General features: G+C 42.2%; 1 protein-coding gene across 2 annotated transcripts in view; it reads left to right on the forward strand.

Moving 5' to 3' along the window:
* Positions 1 to 19,233, forward strand: part of ARSK (arylsulfatase family member K) — a 139,868-nt gene that overhangs the window by 76,800 nt on the left and 43,835 nt on the right. For both annotated transcript variants that reach the window (XM_073541155.1, XM_073541069.1), the window contains exons 6-7: positions 4,944 to 5,168; positions 6,797 to 7,024. In XM_073541155.1, coding sequence (XP_073397256.1) covers positions 4,944 to 5,168; positions 6,797 to 7,024 — 453 coding nt within the window. The remainder of the gene's footprint in view (positions 1 to 4,943; positions 5,169 to 6,796; positions 7,025 to 19,233) is intronic.

A 19,233-nucleotide genomic window follows, 5' to 3' on the forward strand; every position in this document is an offset into this window, starting at 1 on the left:
GAAACTACATTTTTTAAATAAAAAAAATTTGGTCACTTCACCTACAGCAGGCCAAGCGTTTTTTTTTTAAATTTATTTCAAACCACTATAATTTCAGACAATGCAGGTTAAACTGTATGGGTGATAAAAGTAAATTTTTGGAACAAAAAATTTGGTCACTTGTAGCAGGCCAAGCGGTTTTTAAAAATTTCAAACCACCATAATTTCACACAAAGCAGGTTAAACTGTATGGATGACAATACAGTCAATTTTTTCACACACACAAAAAAGTGGTCACCTGCAACAGCTCTATATTTAGCAACGGACTGCAAAGACCTAAGCCCTGCCTAGAAGCTGTATTTACCACTCTCCTTGCTCCAGCCACTGTCCCTAGACTAAATACAGAATGCATAGCATAGAAAAAGCAAAACCCAAGATTAGCCCTAAGAAGGACTTTTAGTATGATGGTTCAGCAAGTTATCAACACTAGAAGACTCTGATTCCTAAAACAGGCCTGGACAACTACTTTCTCCCTCCCATCAGAACTGTCCCTGAGATGTGCAATGGTGTCAGTGAATCGAGCATGGCGGCGCCAGTCCTTTAATAACCTGTGATGGGGTAATGCGGCCAACCAATCACAGTAATGACTCTACCAAGATGGCTACGGCATTACTATGATTGGCGGGCAATCCTCATGATTGGCTGTGTAACAGGCACTAAACATGCAGGACGGGGATTCGAGCATTCAATCCGAGTACCAGCCAATGATCCACGATTGCCGAGCACCCATGCACTCAAGGGAAATGCGAGTATCACCAAGCATGTGCTCTCATCTGTAATGGCAACCATTGGTTAAAAATGCACATGAATATGTGTTTGAAAGTCCAGCTCACCACCGTCTGACCTCACCGCACCTCAGACTCGGATCCGGCCCTGCCCTGGCCGCACAGCAATAATAAAAAAAGAAGTGATCCAGCTGAGTGCTCTGGTGATTTATTGAGTGCTGTTCAGACAATAGAACGTTGTTTACGCGTTTCTGGCTAGACGCCCTTAATCATAACAACTAGTGAATGTTGCCAGTTCCACTATATACCCCCTCTTAAGTAGGGGAAATTAAGTGCAAGTGGAAACATGTGTGTCAGCAGATAATGCTGGGTTATACAAGAGTGAATGAGTAAAAAAACAAAACCATGAAAATAAAATAGAAAATATCTACTAAACCACATATAATGCTCTTTCAGATTATATATAACAAAAAGCTCAATTGAGATTTATTCTGAATAAATTTATATATATATATACATATATATATATATATATATATATATATATATATAATGACCAGTGTAATTTATGAGTCATTAAATTCATAGTTTTTATAGTTCATGTTATTAATCATTGTTGATCATTGATAAACAATGATATAAATAAAATATAGAGCAATTACAAAAACGAAGACAAAATGAATAGGTCATCTTCTGGTCATCTTGGATAAATATGAACAAGATCCCATGGTGGTTAATCCCGATATTGAAGACATATTCCTCTCTCAAAATTTTTTTTTTTTTTTTTTTTTATCAACTTTGGCACTTTATTTCATGATAGTGTCCACTAATATGACCTTGCTTATAACCAACAATTTTTGTATTTCACAGATATACACCTGAAAATACCATTGGTTTTCTTTAATCATGGAAATGATTCCTAAATTAAGTGCTATAGGATTTTGCCCATGTCTATTTATGACCACTTGAAATTGTGATCATATTTGGTTTGGAAGACTTTTATGGAGATCTTGTCTTTAATGTCGGGAACGATTTGTTGTAGGACTTTGTTCACAGCTGCTTGCGGTGATTTGGGCATTCCCATAATGATCGATTTGAAAAAACTTTTTGAGAGAGGAATATGTCTTCAGTATCGGGATTAACCACCATGGGATCTTGTTCATATTTATCCAAGATGACCAGAAGATGACCTATTCATTTTGTCTTCGTTTTTGTTTCCAGTTCTTAGGATTTCATATATAATGATTATCTATAAATGTATGTTTTCCACCATCATGTATCATATATCATGTTGATATCATTTTTGTGAAAACCCTTATAATTGCTCTATATTTTATTTATATCATGATCAACATTGATTAATAACATGAACTATAAAAACTATGAATTTAATGACTCATAAATTACACTGGTCATTATATATATATATATATATATATATATATATAAATTTATTCAGAATAAATCTCAATTGAGCTTTTTGTTATATATAATCTGAAAGAGCATTATATGTGGTTTAGTAGATATTTTCTATTTTATTTTCATGGTTTTGTTTTTTCACTCATTCACTCTTGTATAACCCAGCATTATCTGCTGACACACATGTTTCCACTTGCACTTAATTTCCCCTGCTAAAGAGGGGGTATATAGTGGAACTGGCAACATTCACTAGTTGTTATGATTAAGGGCGTCTAGCCAGAAACGCATAAACAACGTTCTATTGTCTGAACAGCACTCAATAAATCACCAGAGCACTCAGCTGGATCACTTCTTTTTTTAATACATGAATATGTGACCTAGAAATCTACCACGTTATTGCAAATTAAATCAACACTCGAAATAATAAACTACATTTTGATTGATGATACACAGTTTGATGCTGGTTTTAGATTGGCCGATAATTGGGGAATAAGTGTTTCTAATGATATCTGTTCCAGGCATCAGGCAGTCTAAATAGATCATAGTGTGATCATAGTGTGATCCGATTTTCTTGGATTAGGAGAAGATGGGTAAAAAAATTCTTCATCTTCTCCATTCCGTCAGTCCGTGGAAATTGGACTGCATGCAGATGTCATCCGTGTGCAGTCTGTTTTCCACGGATTCATTGATTTGCATGGCCCTAAAAATCATTGACATATGAGTGGCAGTGATGTACTGCTGAGAACAATGACAGTCTATGCGCACAGAGCAATTATATTAGCGATTATTCTGTCTGCACAGAATTATTGTTAGCTTGTTTAAGCAGGCCGTTAAATGACTGCTGATTAGCTTCCATGTAGCAGATAGGCGATTGTTTAACATCCCTGGTCAACATGTCTTAATACATGATAACTCTTTAAAATGTATATTAAACTTGAAGTGGAACTTGTCATCAAGTCAAAAGTGTCCAGCTTTTGCCCTTATTTTATTCTCTCTGATTTTCTGAGTTCTCCATTTTTTTATTTTCGGTTCTTCAGCTAGTTACTTACAACACAAGACAGATTATTATATTACCTACATTAAATGTATTTCTAAATGTATTTCTATCAAACTTAGCAATTTTTAAGGATGATTTTGTGACTAACATTGGTTCTGTCTTCTTGTTTTGAATGGCAGTATTTACAATATTTACAGGCAGGTAGTCAGGATGAGGCCCAACAGGTTGTCGTCTTTCCCACAGGTACCGACACAACTTCAACCCTGGTTCTTGGTATAGGTAGACCTTCCCTTTTACTGCCTTCTCTAGTTCTAGGGGATCTTCTCCTTTTGTATCAGTGTATTTGGATTCCATTTCACTCCGCCTCTTCAGGTTTGAAAAAGAAAAGAGAAACAGAGTCCAAAGCTACAGAAAAAAATAACAACTTTATTAAATACAAAAAGACACTAAAGGGAACAGGACATGTAAAGGCACTAGTAAAATCCAATGAAGGGAAACAATGTCATCAGTATCAGTATCCGGGTACAAAAAAAAAACCCTGAACAGTGGGGCCAATGGCACATGAGGACAAATTCCCTAAATATCATTCAATTATAAAGATAGCAAAACTATGGCATAGTAAAGGTATGTGCACACGCTGCGGAATGCTCTGCGGATTTGGCCACGCGGATTTTGTAAAATCCGCAGGTAAATCTGCAGTTCAAAAGACCTGCGGATTGCTCTGCGGTTTTTCCCTGCGGTTTATCATCTCCACAATGGAGGAGATGGCAAACCTCAGCGGAATCCGCAGAAAGAATTGACATGTCAATTCTTTCTGCGGTTTTGAAACCGCAGCAAATCCGCACGGAAAATTCCGCACCGTCTGCACTGCGGGGTTTTTTTTCCATAGGATATTATGGTACTGTACACCGCAGCAAAAACCGCTGCGCATCCGCAGTGGCCAAATCTGCAGCAGAATCCGCAGCGTGTGCACACAGCCCAATAGCACTCTCTAAGACTCCAAGTAGTAAATTCATGTGGAGATATTAATACTCCTACATTATAGGCACGGAGTGATAGAAGGTAAGCGGCTTAATCACATAATTGCACATTTGCCCGGTACACTAGTAATGAGATAAAGTTATAACATACCCATCATGTCAGCCACTGGCAAGCCACAGTCTAAAGAGACCCCAACGCACGTTTCGCGGTACACCCGCCTCCCGAGGAAGTTCCTACTCCATTTACTATTGAGGCTTCATTGTGCACTTGCACATTATGAATTAAAATGTTTCTTGGGGGTTTCTCTCTTGTGCTCTTCAGGTTTGAGTCCAGTTTCTCCAGCAGCTTCACAGAAGGAGTCTGTCCCCGGGCCCCAATGTCTATCTCGAGGTTCCCAGGCTGGCAAAGGGGGGAATCTTGCAGAGGGGTTCTCTAGCAATCCACTGTACCGAAGTTCTGGGTTCACATTGTCCCTAGCAGCCTCTGTCCTGAACCTGTCACTTATCACTGCTCAGCACTCACTGACTCTGTCACTTCCTGTCCTGGACACTAACTCTCAGTTCCCACTACCAAACTGGGAAGGCCATTATAGTTAACCCTGTCTAAGCTCACTGCAGCCCTAGTAAGTGTTATACTTTCACAACATATATGAACATTAAATACTTTGAACCCTTTAGAGTGTCAGGGAACAAACTATCAGAGCCACCACTCCTACATATATACATACAATAATTATGTATTTTCAGTTAATGGTTTTCACAACTTTTTTTTGTCTTCGTTAGGTGAAACCATTTCAGCACTAAAAGATACAGGACTTCTAAATACAACATATGTGTTGTTTACATCAGACCATGGGGAACTTGCAATGGAACATAGGCAGTTTTATAAAATGAGCATGTATGAAGGAAGCTCTCATGTACCTCTTCTAATTATGGGACCCAATATCCAGTCTGGAAAGAGAATATCAAATATTGTATCTCTTGTGGACCTGTACCCCACCATGCTTGGTATGTAAAGTAAGAAATAATCAGATATCACCTCTAAATGCCTTTTCCCATATGCTGGATGTCTGCATTGCTCTTTTAAATGCATTGTATGAAGAAATTGGTCTTTGTGGGCAGTTGTCAGGAGCAGAGATACTGAACAGTATCATGAGGTAATGTATACAACCCACGCAAGTTGTTCAGGTAGTGAAGCTCATCCAGGATAGCACATCAATGTGAGCTGTGGCAAAATGGGTAGCTTAGTCTGTCAGCACTGTGTCCAAAGCATGGAGCAAATACCAGTGGACAGGCCAGTACACCAGGAGACATGGAATGGGCCATAGGAGGGCAACAAGCCAGCAGCAGGACCACTACCCCCTCCTTTGTGCAAGGAGGAACAGCGTCAGAGCCCAGCAAAATTACCTCTAGCAGGCCACTAACATCCATATGTGTGCGCAAACTGTCAGAAATAACAATGAAAAATGCTGTCCAAACAAGTCAGTGTAGGGTTATACTAATATATATTACAAATTGTCAAATGTAATTTGCCTCATAAGATGCTCCATATACAATGGGCTCCACATACTGATCCATTTGTACTTGGCCCCATAAGATGCTCCATATGTAATTGGCCCATAAGATGCTCCATATATAATTGTTCCCATAAGATGCTCCATATGTATTTGGCCCAATAAGATGCTCCATATGTAATTGGCCCTATAAGATAATCCATATATAATTGGCCCCATATAATGCTCTATATATAATTGGACCCATAAGATGCTTCATATGTAATTGGCCCCATAAAATGCTCCATATATAATTGGTCCCATAAGATGCTCCATATGTATTTGGCCCAATAAGATGCTCCATATGTAATTGGCCCTATAAGATAATCCATATATAATTGGCCCCATATAATGCTCCATATATAATTGGACCCATAAGATGCTCCATATGTAATTGGCCCCATAAAATGCTCCATATGTAATTGGCGTCATTTACTGCCCATATATAATTGGCCCCATAAGATACTCCTCAAAAAAAAAATGAAATACTCACCTCTCCTCATTGGCCGCTGCTCTACTCCAGACTCCTCAGCATCGGTGTCTTCTGGCTCTCTGCACTGTGACCGTTCAGGCATAGGGCACTCAGACATGACATCACCGCGCCCTCTGACCTGAACGTCATGGTCAGAAGACGTGGGAGACGCTGGAATAGGGAGAGGTGAGTATCGCAAGTATTGGGGCAAGCTGCACAGCTACCGGACCCCCCATAGCGCGCCAGTGTCCCCTCAGAGCCCCTGCACTTCCCGGGTGCGCCAGGTGCTTACACTGGTCCTGCCCCTAATGATTTCCTGTTTCAGGAGGGGTGATAGATGCTGCAGAAAAGTGATTGCAGTTCAGGCCAACTGTGATGTTTTGTTTGAGACTCCTCAAACGAAACAACAAAAGAAGTACATTAAGAAAACACATTTAGGGATTAGATAGATACTGAAAAGTGTAGGGTGTTGTGTAATAAAGATAATTACAAAAGTGGTTATGGTGTCAAGATAGATATTTAGAAAATACATTCTAGGTACTGGACCCCCCCCCTTTACCTGTTTTTCATTGTAATATTTATGCATACATTTTTCTTTCTTTCTTGTTTAGAGATCGCTGGAGTTTCTTCACCTCAGAATATAAGTGGCTTTTCTCTGTTGCCATTATCATATGCAGGATCAAACAATGATATGTTTTCAAAGTCTGAGTTACATCCAAACTGGGCTCTGAGTCAGTTTCATGGTTCTGATGCCAATGCTTCAACCTATATGCTGCGTGAAAATGGCTGGAAGTACATTGCATACTCAGACGGTGATTCAATTCCTCCACAGCTGTTTGGTAAGATAATTTTTCTGTATATTCTTTGTAATGTTCCATTACTGACATTTGAAATACATTAGTTTCTGACTGCAGCTAGTCTCGTTGGTTCCATATACCATACATTACCTAGAAACTTGAAAATCAAAGGAGAGAAGATTGATTGGTCAGACTTTGCTCATATTAGAACAGTTTTCTTCATAACCTTAATTCCTACATTTTAGTTATGAGTCACAAGTATTCAAAACAGTGCCTCCCCTGCAGCCATCCGCCCCCCTCACCAGTGATTTACACCTGCTGTGTACACCAGTCTCTCCATCATTAGAGAGAGGTGGTAGGAGGCGAGGGGCTTAAAGTAAAGCTTTTCTCTTACATACTATGGACTAATAACTAAGTCTGCTGAATCCTTTCTTAGTTTCCATTAACCAACAGGAACCGTATTTTTTGTTCTGGTCCAGTAGCTTAGTGTATTCTGATTAAGGATCTACTTTATTACTCTCTGATTTTAGCACTTTTTGCATTAAGGTTTTTTAGACCATAACAGTATATGTTTTACAAGTGTCAGTCTTTAAAGGAAATCTGTCATGAGATTTTGCTATACCATCTGAGAGAAGCGTGATGTAGGAGCCGAAACCTACATTCCACTGATTTTTCACTTACTGGGCTACTTGCTACAGTTTTGATAAAATTACAGTTTCGTCTTCTGCTGATCTAGCAGTTCTTTGAATGCTGAGCTCTGTATAACCCCACCACACCACTGTTTTCTGCGTACCCTGTGCATAAACAGAAAGCTGCCCATCAGTGGTTAGGGTGGGGTTATACAGAGCTCATGAATATAAATAAGAAAGACTACATGGCAGCAGGTTACTAGTCATCTAGAGATGATTTCCTGCTAATAAAAATGTAATTTTATCAAAACTGCAGCAAGCAGCCCAGTAAGTGAGACGTCACTGGAATCAGGGTCTCTTTTTATATGTTATGTTTCTTTCAGATTATGTGGCAAAAACCCTGGTGACCGTGTAACGTGGCACGGAGCTGTATACGCCGGTGAGACACATGAAAGTGGGGGTCCTGGCTGGGTGTTCAGATGTGTGCTGTGAGGGCATTACACCCATGCAGGCCGCATGTAATCATTGTTGCAGGTTTGCCAGGATCAGATGATTCACAGCTCAGTGAGGTAGTCCACCATTGAAAAATAAACTCTTTACTGAACGGCAACTTGACAGCGATTATATACAAGGGATAGCAGGTATAAAGTCTTATGGACATTTCTTTTACGGTATGAAGCATCTTCCATACAGTTTCCTTCCTCTGTAGTATTCTCCAAGGCTTTCTTTATCCACTGTTTCTCCCTACTTCGCCTTAACCCAGCCTTAACCCTATAGTCCTGATTAACACATCTCCTTTATTTGTCCAGCTGTTCCGCATCTTATTTCTTCCACTACTGGTACCCTGGAACTCCCTCTTGGAACTCTTCACTAGTCCCAGTCTCTCAGTCTTGTTTAGGCCTGTTAGCTTTCAGAGCTACAAACCCAAAGTCTCATGGCTAGACGTCTTCTTCTAGAACCCATCTACGGAAGGCCACACTGTCTTTCTGTCACTTATTCTCAGGATATCGCTATCCCTTCACTTCAGTCTCCTTTCATTCAGGGTCACCTTCCAATGCGTCACTGCTCACTTTGGACTTTTTTGTCCCCTAATTTTTCATTCCAGACTCCATCTGTCTTCCTAGCATCAATCACTTTCCCTAACACTAGCCCTTCCCTCTATGGGCTAGTCCCAACTATTTACTTTTTCTGACCCTGTTGTCTGTTGCTGGGTAGAACTTCCCTATAAAACATTACATTACACAGTCAATCACCACAATACAATAATTTGTGTAATTAACAGCACCTGTAACTTACCTGTGGCACCTAACAGGTGTTGGCAATAACTAAATCACACTTGCAGCCAGTTGACATGGATTAAAGTTGACTCAACCTCTGTCCTGTGTCCTTGTGTGTACCACATTGAACATGGAGAAAAGAAATAAGACCAAAGAACTGTCTGAGGACTTGAGAAACCAAATTGTGAGGAAGCATGAGCAATCTCAAGGCTACAAGTCCATCTCCAAAGACCTGAATGTTCCTGTGTCTACCGTGCGCAGTGTCATCAAGAAGTTTAAAGCCCATGGCACTGTGGCTAACCACCCTAGATGTGGACGGAAAAGAAAAATTGACAAGAGATTTCAATGCAAGATTGTGCGGATGTTGGATAAAGAACCTCGACTAACATCCTAACAAGTTCAAGCTGCCCTGCAGTCCTAGGGTACAACAGTGTCAACCCGTACTATCCATCGGCGTCTGAATGAAAAGGGACTGTATGGTAGGAGACCCAGGAAGACCACACTTCTTACCCCGAGACATAAAAAAGCCAGGCTGGAGTTTGTCAAAACTTACCTGAAAAAGCCTAAAACGTTTTGGAAGAATGTTCTCTGTTTAGATGAGACAAAAGTAGAGCTTTTTTGGCAAAAGCATCAACATAGAGTTTACAGGAGAAAAAAAGAGGCATTCAAAGAAAAAAACACGGTCCCTACAGTCAAACATGGCAGAGGTTCCCTGATGTTTTGGGGTTGCTTTGCTGCCTCTGGCACTTGACTGCTTGACCATGTGCATGGCATTATGAAGTCTGAAGACTACCAACAAATTTTGCAGCATAATGTAGGGCCCAGTGTGAGAAAGCTGGGTCTCCCTCGGAGGTCATGGGTCTTCCAGCAGGACAATGACCCAAAACACACTTCAAAAAGCACTAGAAAATGGTTTGAGAGAAAGCAGTGGTGACTTCTAAGGTGGCCAGCAATGAGTCCAGACCTGAATCCCATAGAACACCTGTGGAGAGATCTAAAAATGGCAGTTTGGAGAAGGCACCCTTCTAATATCAGGGACCTGGAGCAGTTTGCCAAAGAAGAATGGTCTAAAATTCCAGCAGAGCATTGTAAGAAACTCATTCATGGTTACCGGAAGCGGTTGGTCGCAGTTATTTTGGCTAAAAGTTGTGCAACCAAGTATTAGGCTGAGGGTGGCAATACTTTTGTCTGGCCCATTTTTGGAGTTTTGTGTGAAATGATCAATATTTTGCTTTTTGCTTCATTCTCGTTTGTGTTTTTTCATTTAAGACAAATTAAATGAAGATAATAATACCAAAGAATTTGCGATTGCAATCATTTTCAAGAAGAAACTGAGTATTATCTGACAAAATTGCAGGGGTGTCAATACTTTTGGCCACAACTGTACATACATACACTTTTTCCCCATTATGTACCTAGCGGCAAAATTGTTTGGAGAATTGGTTAAAATTTCACCTCACAACATAGCCTATGACGCTCTTGGGGTCCAGACGTGTGACTGTGCAAAATTTTGTGGCTGCAGTTGCGACGGTGCAGATGCCAATCCCGGACATACACACATACATACATAGAAACATATATAGACACACACACATTGAGCTTTATATATTAGATGCATTATAAAATAATGGACAACAAGGTGCATGGAATAAAGGGGGATGAAATGTGTACACCCATGGCATACAAAAACTGGACTCACTGCCCACCCAGCATACCACAGCAGATGACCCTAGAAGGTTAATATAAACCATTATGGAGGTACAAGGCCATTGTCGCAATCATAGAGCAAGTGCTTATAGCATAAACAATCCAGCATGGCAGCATGGCTTATTACCTTAGGGCTGTAGGAGCGGAGGGATGCCGGCCCACCCCGACGCACGTTTCGGAGCACTAAGCTCCTTCCTCAGGGGGCGTGGATGGAGGGCGTATTGTACATACATTTATATTACGCCGACCGGAAGTCCTGCGGACGCGCTACCCGTCTGTCATGGGGCAAACAGTGCATCCCCCTGTGACGAAACTGGAAACACGTGGGCCCCACATGATCTGGCGTCATACACCAGGCGGAGTCCACCGTGCAGACAGAAAGGCGGTGTGGGTGCGCATTACACATGATCCATCGTCAGCCATATTGGGAAAGGGCAAAACTATGGGAAACCAAAATGTAAAAAGATATAAAAACAGAATGTTGTGGATATAAAGGGGATTGAGCCAGCTACATAAATGGATGTACAAGAGGACATAATTGATCGCCCCTTGACAGAGGCATAAATATATAGAGAGAAGAAAAGGTGCTGTTATATACATACAGCGTACAATTAGTAATATGTATACACACACATATCATACCCATCAATATACATACATACATAAATCAATCAATATATATCCAAAAGCATACTATTTATGTGCAACCAATAATATAAGGTACAGTATATTCCCACATTTACTCAAAAACATAGAGAAGTAGCCACATGATGTCTTTATGAAATATTTGACTGTAGAGCAAATATAAAGCAACATTCCATATACTGGCGTACATAAGTCCATTTTAGCTGGCGCCCATGAAAACTTTCTTTGCAGGACCACAACGTTCAAATGGAATCCAAACTGTATGATGTCCATCAGATGTCAAATAAATTATAATACTAGAAAAATGAAATAGATAAAATTAATAAAGCTGAAGCATAAAAACAAATGACCCATGGATATCACAACGATGCTCAACAGGCAGAGACTACAAAAACGGGGCAAACAATATATTCTCGTTTAGCCCATTTGGGTGAATTGTACATAATGTCCAGATCCATCTGGTTTCAAGCTGGGCCAGACGTCTAGATAAATTGCCATCTCTTATATTTATATTGAGGGCGTGAATGCCTTGAATCCAGCATTACATTGATGAAACTCCTTAAAATGCCTAGGCAGAGTTTTTAAGGTGGAAATGTCCGTGCAGGCAGATGCCGCCTGTATCCCGAGTGCGTGCTCCCTCGTGCAAACTTTTAGCTGTCTCATGATCATCCCTACGTATAACAGTCCACATGGACAAGTCGCATGATATATTACGCATATTACGTCTTTATGAATCTTTGGCAAGAGGTACAGTGTGGATATAGTAGGTTCCTTCACCGTGAGTGCCGAAGCCAGCTGCTTAGTGACAATGCCATCAGTTATTGCCTTATTCAAAATCTGATCCAATTTGGCACTGAATGCTGAGAGGGGATTATATGTAAGCTTCCTATAGCATACAGAATTATTAAGTTGCCGGAATGCCTCCCTCTCATACATCAGTGTGGGCCATATTACCACATTGCCACCTTTGTCTGCTGACTTCAGCACCACATCCTCTTGCCAAAGATTCATAAAGACATCATGTCACCACCCGGCAGGCCTATTATTTCTGGGCAAGGGAATTTTCTTGAAAATGTCAACAAGTGGATTGACCATTATCTACAACCGTTAGTATCCAGTCTCCCCTCCTTCTTCAAAGACACAGTAGATCTAGTGCGGAAGGTCGATGGATTGTGTATGGAGAGTGATACACTCTTTGCTTCAGTTGATGTTGAGTCCCTGTACACTAGTATTAAACATCAAGACGGTATGACGGCGGTACGATTATTTCTTGATACATCTACCCTCCCTTTGGGATTAAGGGACCTCATCCTGGAGCTTTTAGGCTGGGTTCACAAGTAGCGGAACTCTCGCGGAAATTACCGCGAGAATTCTGGAATTCCATTCCACGGGAAAAACGCATTTTAAATTCCCACGATTTTCCCTGCAGAATTGCTAGCGTTTTCCAAGCGATCTGGAGCATCACTTGGAGAACTGATTGACAGGTTGGTCACACTCGTCAAACATAGTGTTTGATTAGTGTGACCAACTTTTTACTATTGAGGCCGCCTATGCGGCATCAATAGTAAAAGATAGAATGTAAAAAATAATAATAAAAAAAAATTGTTATTCTCACCTTCCGACCACCCGCACAGCCTTCCCGCCTCTCTCCACGCTCCCGATCCCAGTAATCCTTTGTGACAATTACCGCGATGACGTCTGTTCTCGTGGGATCGCGACGTTGCGTGAATGCCCGCGAGACTTTGCGATCCCGCGAGAACGGATGTCATCGCTCGCAAAAGCTTACTGGGATCGTGAGCGTGGAGAGAGGCGGGAAGGCTGCACGGGACGTTGGAAGGTGAGAATAACAGGGATATGGTACCCAAAGCCCGGAGGACAGTCTCCTCTCCTCCGGACCGTGGGTACCATCCACAAATGTTCTGCTTACTTTTCGCATGGTGTGCACAGCCACATGCGGAAAGTAAGCAGAACAATGCATTCCTATGGGTGCGGGATCGCTGCAATTCCGCGAATTTAATGAGCATGCTGCGCTTTTTACCGCAAAGCGATTCCGCCGCGGTAAAAACCGCAGCATTAGCACAGCATTGCGGAATCCCATAGAAATGCATGGGATGCTTATTTTTCTCATTTTCGTGGCAAAATCGCGTGGTTAAAACCGCCACAGAAACGCGAAAGAAGCCACGTGTGAACTCAGCCTTAGAGTTCACTCTCACACACAACTTTTTTGTGTTCAAGGGGTCCTTCTACCTGCAGCTCCAAGGGACTGCCATGGGTGTGGCCTTTGCGTCCTATGCTAACCTGTTCCTGGGGCTGTGGGAGAGGGACCTCTTCCTGTCTGATAAACAGGGGTCGATTGAGCGTGTCCTGTTATGGGCACGCTATATCGACGATATCTTCTTTATCTGGCAGCGCACCTCCACCGACCTTCTGCAATTCATATCTGTCTTGAATCTCAATGCACTGAATATCCGTCTCACCCCGGTATGGGATCCAGTGAAGATTGACTTCCTGGATGTCTCTATTAGAAAGGATAGCAGTGGAATAATCCAGACGGATATTTTCCGTAAGGAGACAGCCACAAACACCTTACTCCATGCTTCCTCCTGTCATCCGTACCATCTCATTAAGGCTATCCCTTTTGGTCAGTTTTTGCGGTTACGCGACATCTGTTCTACCGATGCGGACTTTGAGATCAGGGCAAAAGAATTGCAAACACGTTTCCTGGCACGGGGATACAGCAACTGGTCTATCAAAAAGGCGTACCAACGTGCCACTCAGTCAGTAATGATCTGTTAGCACAGGAATTCTAGAACAAATAAACCTAAAAAGGATGGCGTGACAAGGTTTATTACATCATTCCATCCCCAACATGAGATGATGCGGACTGCTATTGTGAAGGCTTAGGCTGGTTTCACACTAGCGTTTTTTAGCGCTGCGCCTTGTGCGCTATAGTGCGCATGCGCATTGCTCCCCTATATTTAACATGTGCACGTATGGTTTAGCGCATGTAAGCGTTCATCAGCAATTTTCGTGCGCTATTTTTTCCAGGTGTGCGCCCAGACGCGCCAGATGCTACATGTTGCATTTTTTGTCAGCCGAAAAAATGCGCATGCGCACGTGTGCGCACTAAATGCGCAAAAAACTAACATTACAGTCTATGGGTGCGCTGACGAGCGCATGGCTCAGCGCACGTCAGCGCTTATGAGCGCTTATCACAACATGCTTTTTTTGAGTAAACAATGTCTAGACACTGGTTGAAACTACCCCCTACACAAGCAACATTGTTTGGGATGAGTTTTGATAAAGAAGGTGTCTGCCTCCACTGTACCACAACTCTACAGACAGCCTGGAGAGCAGACAGACAGCAAAACCACAAAGAATTTTGGAGCTTCAGCAGCAAGAATGTGAGTATTCTTCATCTAAATATACGCCTGTCTTGTCAAGTTTATTATGTACTAATGGTTTGAATTTTTTTTACATGCAGTATGTCTTCTTCTGGATCCAATTATTCCCCATCCCAGGAGGAAGTGGCCCAAGCAGAGCGTGAGGTGATTTTTTTTGTACCTTTGGGTAAGTATAGCTGCTGCCTATACAAATGTCTAATAATTTTTATTCTTTTTTTCAGACATCATAGTTGGACCGGTGTAGTGACACCGAACAGCGTGAGCAGCAAAGCCAAGTCCCGGCGGTGACACGTAATGTAAGTCATCATTTTGAATGTAAATTTTATTTATTTTTTTGTTTGATCTTCTATTGTTCTTCTTTCCTTTTTTTTTAAAAACTTTTTCATTCACAGAAAGATTCTAATGTTTGATTTTTTTTCTAGGTTCCACAACGGGATGAAGACGTCTACCTGGATAATGAACACCTGATACAACTTGTCCAGGAGCGTGTCCCATTGTGGGACAGCCGTGACCAGCTGCATAAGGACAATGTGGTGACCCGGAGGCTACGGAATGAGGTGGCCGCAGCGTTGATGGATGGCTGGGACAGCGCCCCTGCAACCTCCAAAAAGGCATTTCGTATGTACTTACCTGCTCTCTGATGCCTCAGTGACTATTGACCTTGACACTGTTGTGTTTACTGATAGATATATTCTATGTGTAAACACAACCGTAATATCAGGATCAACAGTCACTGCTTTGGGTATTGTATTGCTGAATTGTGCTTCATTGACTGTTTTTACTGATGGCACAGTTGTGTTTACTCATATATATATTCTATATGTAAACACAACCGTAATATCAAGATCAACAGTCACTGCTTTGGGTATTGTATTGCTGAATTTTGCTGCATTGACTGTTTTTACTGATGGCACAGTTGTGTTTACTCATAGAATATATCTTGCATCCTAGCCATAATTTTTTATTTTTTTTTGTTCCAACAGTGAACAAAGTCAGAACAAGGTGGCGCTCGATGAAGGACCGCTTCAAATGTTAGTGCTGAGGGACAGGTTCGCAGTGGTTCAGCGGCAAGGACCAGAACCAAATACCGGTACCATCGCTATTTGGAGTTCCTAAGACTGGTCCTTGCCACCAAAACGCAAGTATTTTATTTTTTTTGGTGGCTTTAAAAATAAATGCTTTTCTAGTCCACAGTTGTTGCTTCTTGTAAATGTATGACAGTAATATTTTTCTTTTCTTTCCACAGCACCTGGAGCAGCACCCTGCAACCTGTCCCTGGAGCGGTCTTTCATCGGACGTCCTCTGACCCGTCCCAGCCATCCGACAGCCAGGAAGCACCTTGAAGGTCAGCAAAACGGACAGCTGGTGACCAGGAAGCTGGTCAATCAGGTGTTCCCCTGTCCCAGGTCTGTGCCACTGGTTATGCGGGCACTACCCGCCAGCGGCAGAGGGCCTTGGACAGGCCTTTCTTGCCCGAGTTCATGCACTTGAGCAAGGCCTTTCATGCCAGTCTCAAGTCGCTGTCAGACAGAGTTGAAAGCGGTTTTTCCCTCATGGAAAGAGGTTTTAACCAAATGGAACACCGCTTCCACTCTGTCGACCAACGCCTTGACCGTCTGGAGGCCAACCTCAACAGACCAGCGCACCATTTCTTTAGTAAAATCGAACGGGGCATGGCGGAACACCTTAGTCCTGAGCAACAGCTGAGTGTGTTGCAGGTCTGCAACACTGCTTACTTGCAGACTATGCAGCAGAATCGGTATGTGCAGCAGTCAGCGGTGTCATTCCCACCTGTGCCACCACTGACTCGCTTCACAACAGTACCGACTTCTGCTGCATACCACTGCACGGCCTCCTCTATGCAAAGCCTTGATAGCCACCATTACAGCACCACAAGTCTGAGTGCTGCTGGTCACCTCAACGCCACCTCCTGTCTGGAGCACCACCACCACCCACACGCCTGCTTGGAGCACTGCCACTGTGACCACTACTCCAACGTGGAACAGCACTGCCGCCACCCCTCCTAAATCTTGTAGCCCTGCCTCCACCGCTCCACAAACATGGACCAGCACTGCCGCCACCAGTCCTCCTGCAAGGACGAGCACTGTCACCACCACCACTGAGCAGCAACAGCAGCCACAGCAACAGTAGCCACAACAGCAGCAGCCGCAGCTGCAACAAACAGGGGACCTCCATTCCATATTTGCTCAAAGTTCTATGCGTGCACAAGACTCAAGGCGGGCATTGGGCACAAGGAGGTCCAGGCAGGCTACTTTAAGTAGACAAAAAAAAAGACTAAAAAATTTGACAGTACCTCCCCCCTCCTCCTAATTTGTCTACCCCATTTCCATTAGTGACCTCCCTTCCCCCACAACTTTTGTCGCCCCTCCCCTAGAACACCTTCGTCCACTATAAGTCATTCCTCGTCACTGCACACCCCAAACGTGATACGTAGGTCCCCCAAACAAGGGAAAAAATAAAAAAATTTTTTATTTTGTTTAAAATAAACTTGAAGTTATGGTTTACCATAATAACGTTTTGTTAATGTCTTTGTCGCCGCCTCCACACACTGCGCCGTACACACACTGCGCCGTACACTTTGTTTGTTTGCCCACTCATATCTCCACTACTGACACGTTTCTTGTGTGTTTCAAGGAGATATGTGTTGTCAACCAAACAAATATATGACTTGCATTTTCACCACCAGTCTCTTCAGTTTGCCCCAATTGCTCAGACTGAATAGAGGATGGTGTTGAGTGCAAGGCATATCTATTGTCACCTTGGCAGGTATCAAAAACTTAATTGAGGATGGTCTTTTTTTACCATCCTCCTTTTTGTGAGTCCAGCCCGGGGAATTCTAGATATACCTTGTAAATAGCCACATCCTCTATTCAGTGTGTGTTGAATTAACTGATGAAATGATGGTTAAAAAAACATGTCATATGTACAATACCCAGGCTTAGTATCACAACTATATATCAACACTGGGCTGGTGAATACACATATGATTTTTAACCTGCAGCGTTGCTTCAATCTGAACATATTTCATGCAGACTGTAGCGATGCTGCAGTTTAACTCATATGTGTATTTGCCTGGCCAGATGTGTTAACATTCTGATGCGTTATTTTGGGCGTCCTCACTTCATCGTGACACTAGGCCTTGGGGATTGTTGAAGTTGTATAAACTTTATTATCTGTCCGGTATCAGTTCAAACTCAAGCCACAGTGGTGATCCAAAAAATAATATTTAGAGTCACATGGTCTGGTGTCCCATAAAGAATGACGGTTGCGAGTGCATACCCAAATCACAATTTTTAACTTCAGATCATGTGACACAAATATTATTTGTATTATCCACTGTCGTTAAAAATTGAACAGAAACTTTACAGTTGATAAAGGGCATACAAATTGGGTGTATGTATAGTCACCTAGTCAGGACTGCTAGTAAATTCATGATGCACAAAACACAGCATCATGAATTCACAGGAATACTTGGACAGTTGATAATTGTATTGCAGTGTAAAAAGACATAGTGCACTCAGTACAGGTATCAACACAGGTTTATTTATTAATATATACACACAATAACATTTTTTTTACACCATTTGCTCTTGCCATTCCACCCGTCCTACATCTGAGATGAAGTAACCCACAAATTGGTCCCTCATTTGGCCAACTTCAACGGATGACCTGAGAGGGTGCTGAGTGCATTCAGGTAATGGGTTTGCAGCAGGTTCATCTAGTTCAAAGTTAGGGTGCTCTTTAGCCATCACAAAATTATGTAGAACCACACAGGCCTTCACAAACTCATCCACTGTTTCAAGTTTAAGATTAATGGCTGTGCAGAGAATGCGCCATCTGGAGACAAGAATCCCAAAAGCACACTCGACAGTTCTTCTGGCCCTGGTCAGCCTGTAATTAAATATTTTTTTTGTGTGGTCCAAGTCACGGCTGGAGTAGGGTTTCAGCAGGTTTGCGCACATTTGAAAAGTCTCATCCCCAACCATTACAAAGGGCTGTGGTGGAGCTTCGGTGTGAGGAAGAGGCCGTGGCATGGGGAAATTAAATTGGTTGCCATACAACCTCCGGCCCATGTCCGAGTTCTTAAAAGCCTGGGAGTCATTCCCACGGCCAAATGCACCAATGTCCACTGCTACAAACATACATCCGGCATCCGCAATGGCCATGAGTACTGTAGAAAAGGTACTTTTTGTAGTTATAGTACTCTGATCCAGTTCTTTTGGGTTTGATTATCAGTATGTGTTTCCCATCAGCAGCTCCCAAACAGTTGGGGAAATTGCAGACTGTCCAGAATTTGTCAGCAATTTCCATCCACTTGTCAGTGGTGGGCAGGGGCATAAATTCTGGACAAAGAACGTTCCACAAAGCCCGGCAGGTGTTCGCAACAATTCCCGACAAGATGGAAATTCCAATCCAGTACTGAAAGTGGAGTGAAGATAGGGTCTCTTCAGTCGCAAGGAACCTGAGAAACAGACAAAGAAAGAAAATTTTAATATTGCTGTATATGGTTATTTGAAAACATAAAAGAAAACAAATATTTAGCACATTGCCGACCAAGAAATCTGCAT

Source organism: Dendrobates tinctorius, unplaced genomic scaffold (assembly GCF_039654945.1).
Source record: "Dendrobates tinctorius isolate UK_male_01 unplaced genomic scaffold, ASM3965494v1 ptg000003l, whole genome shotgun sequence".
NCBI classification, from domain to species: Eukaryota; Metazoa; Chordata; class Amphibia; order Anura; family Dendrobatidae; genus Dendrobates; species Dendrobates tinctorius.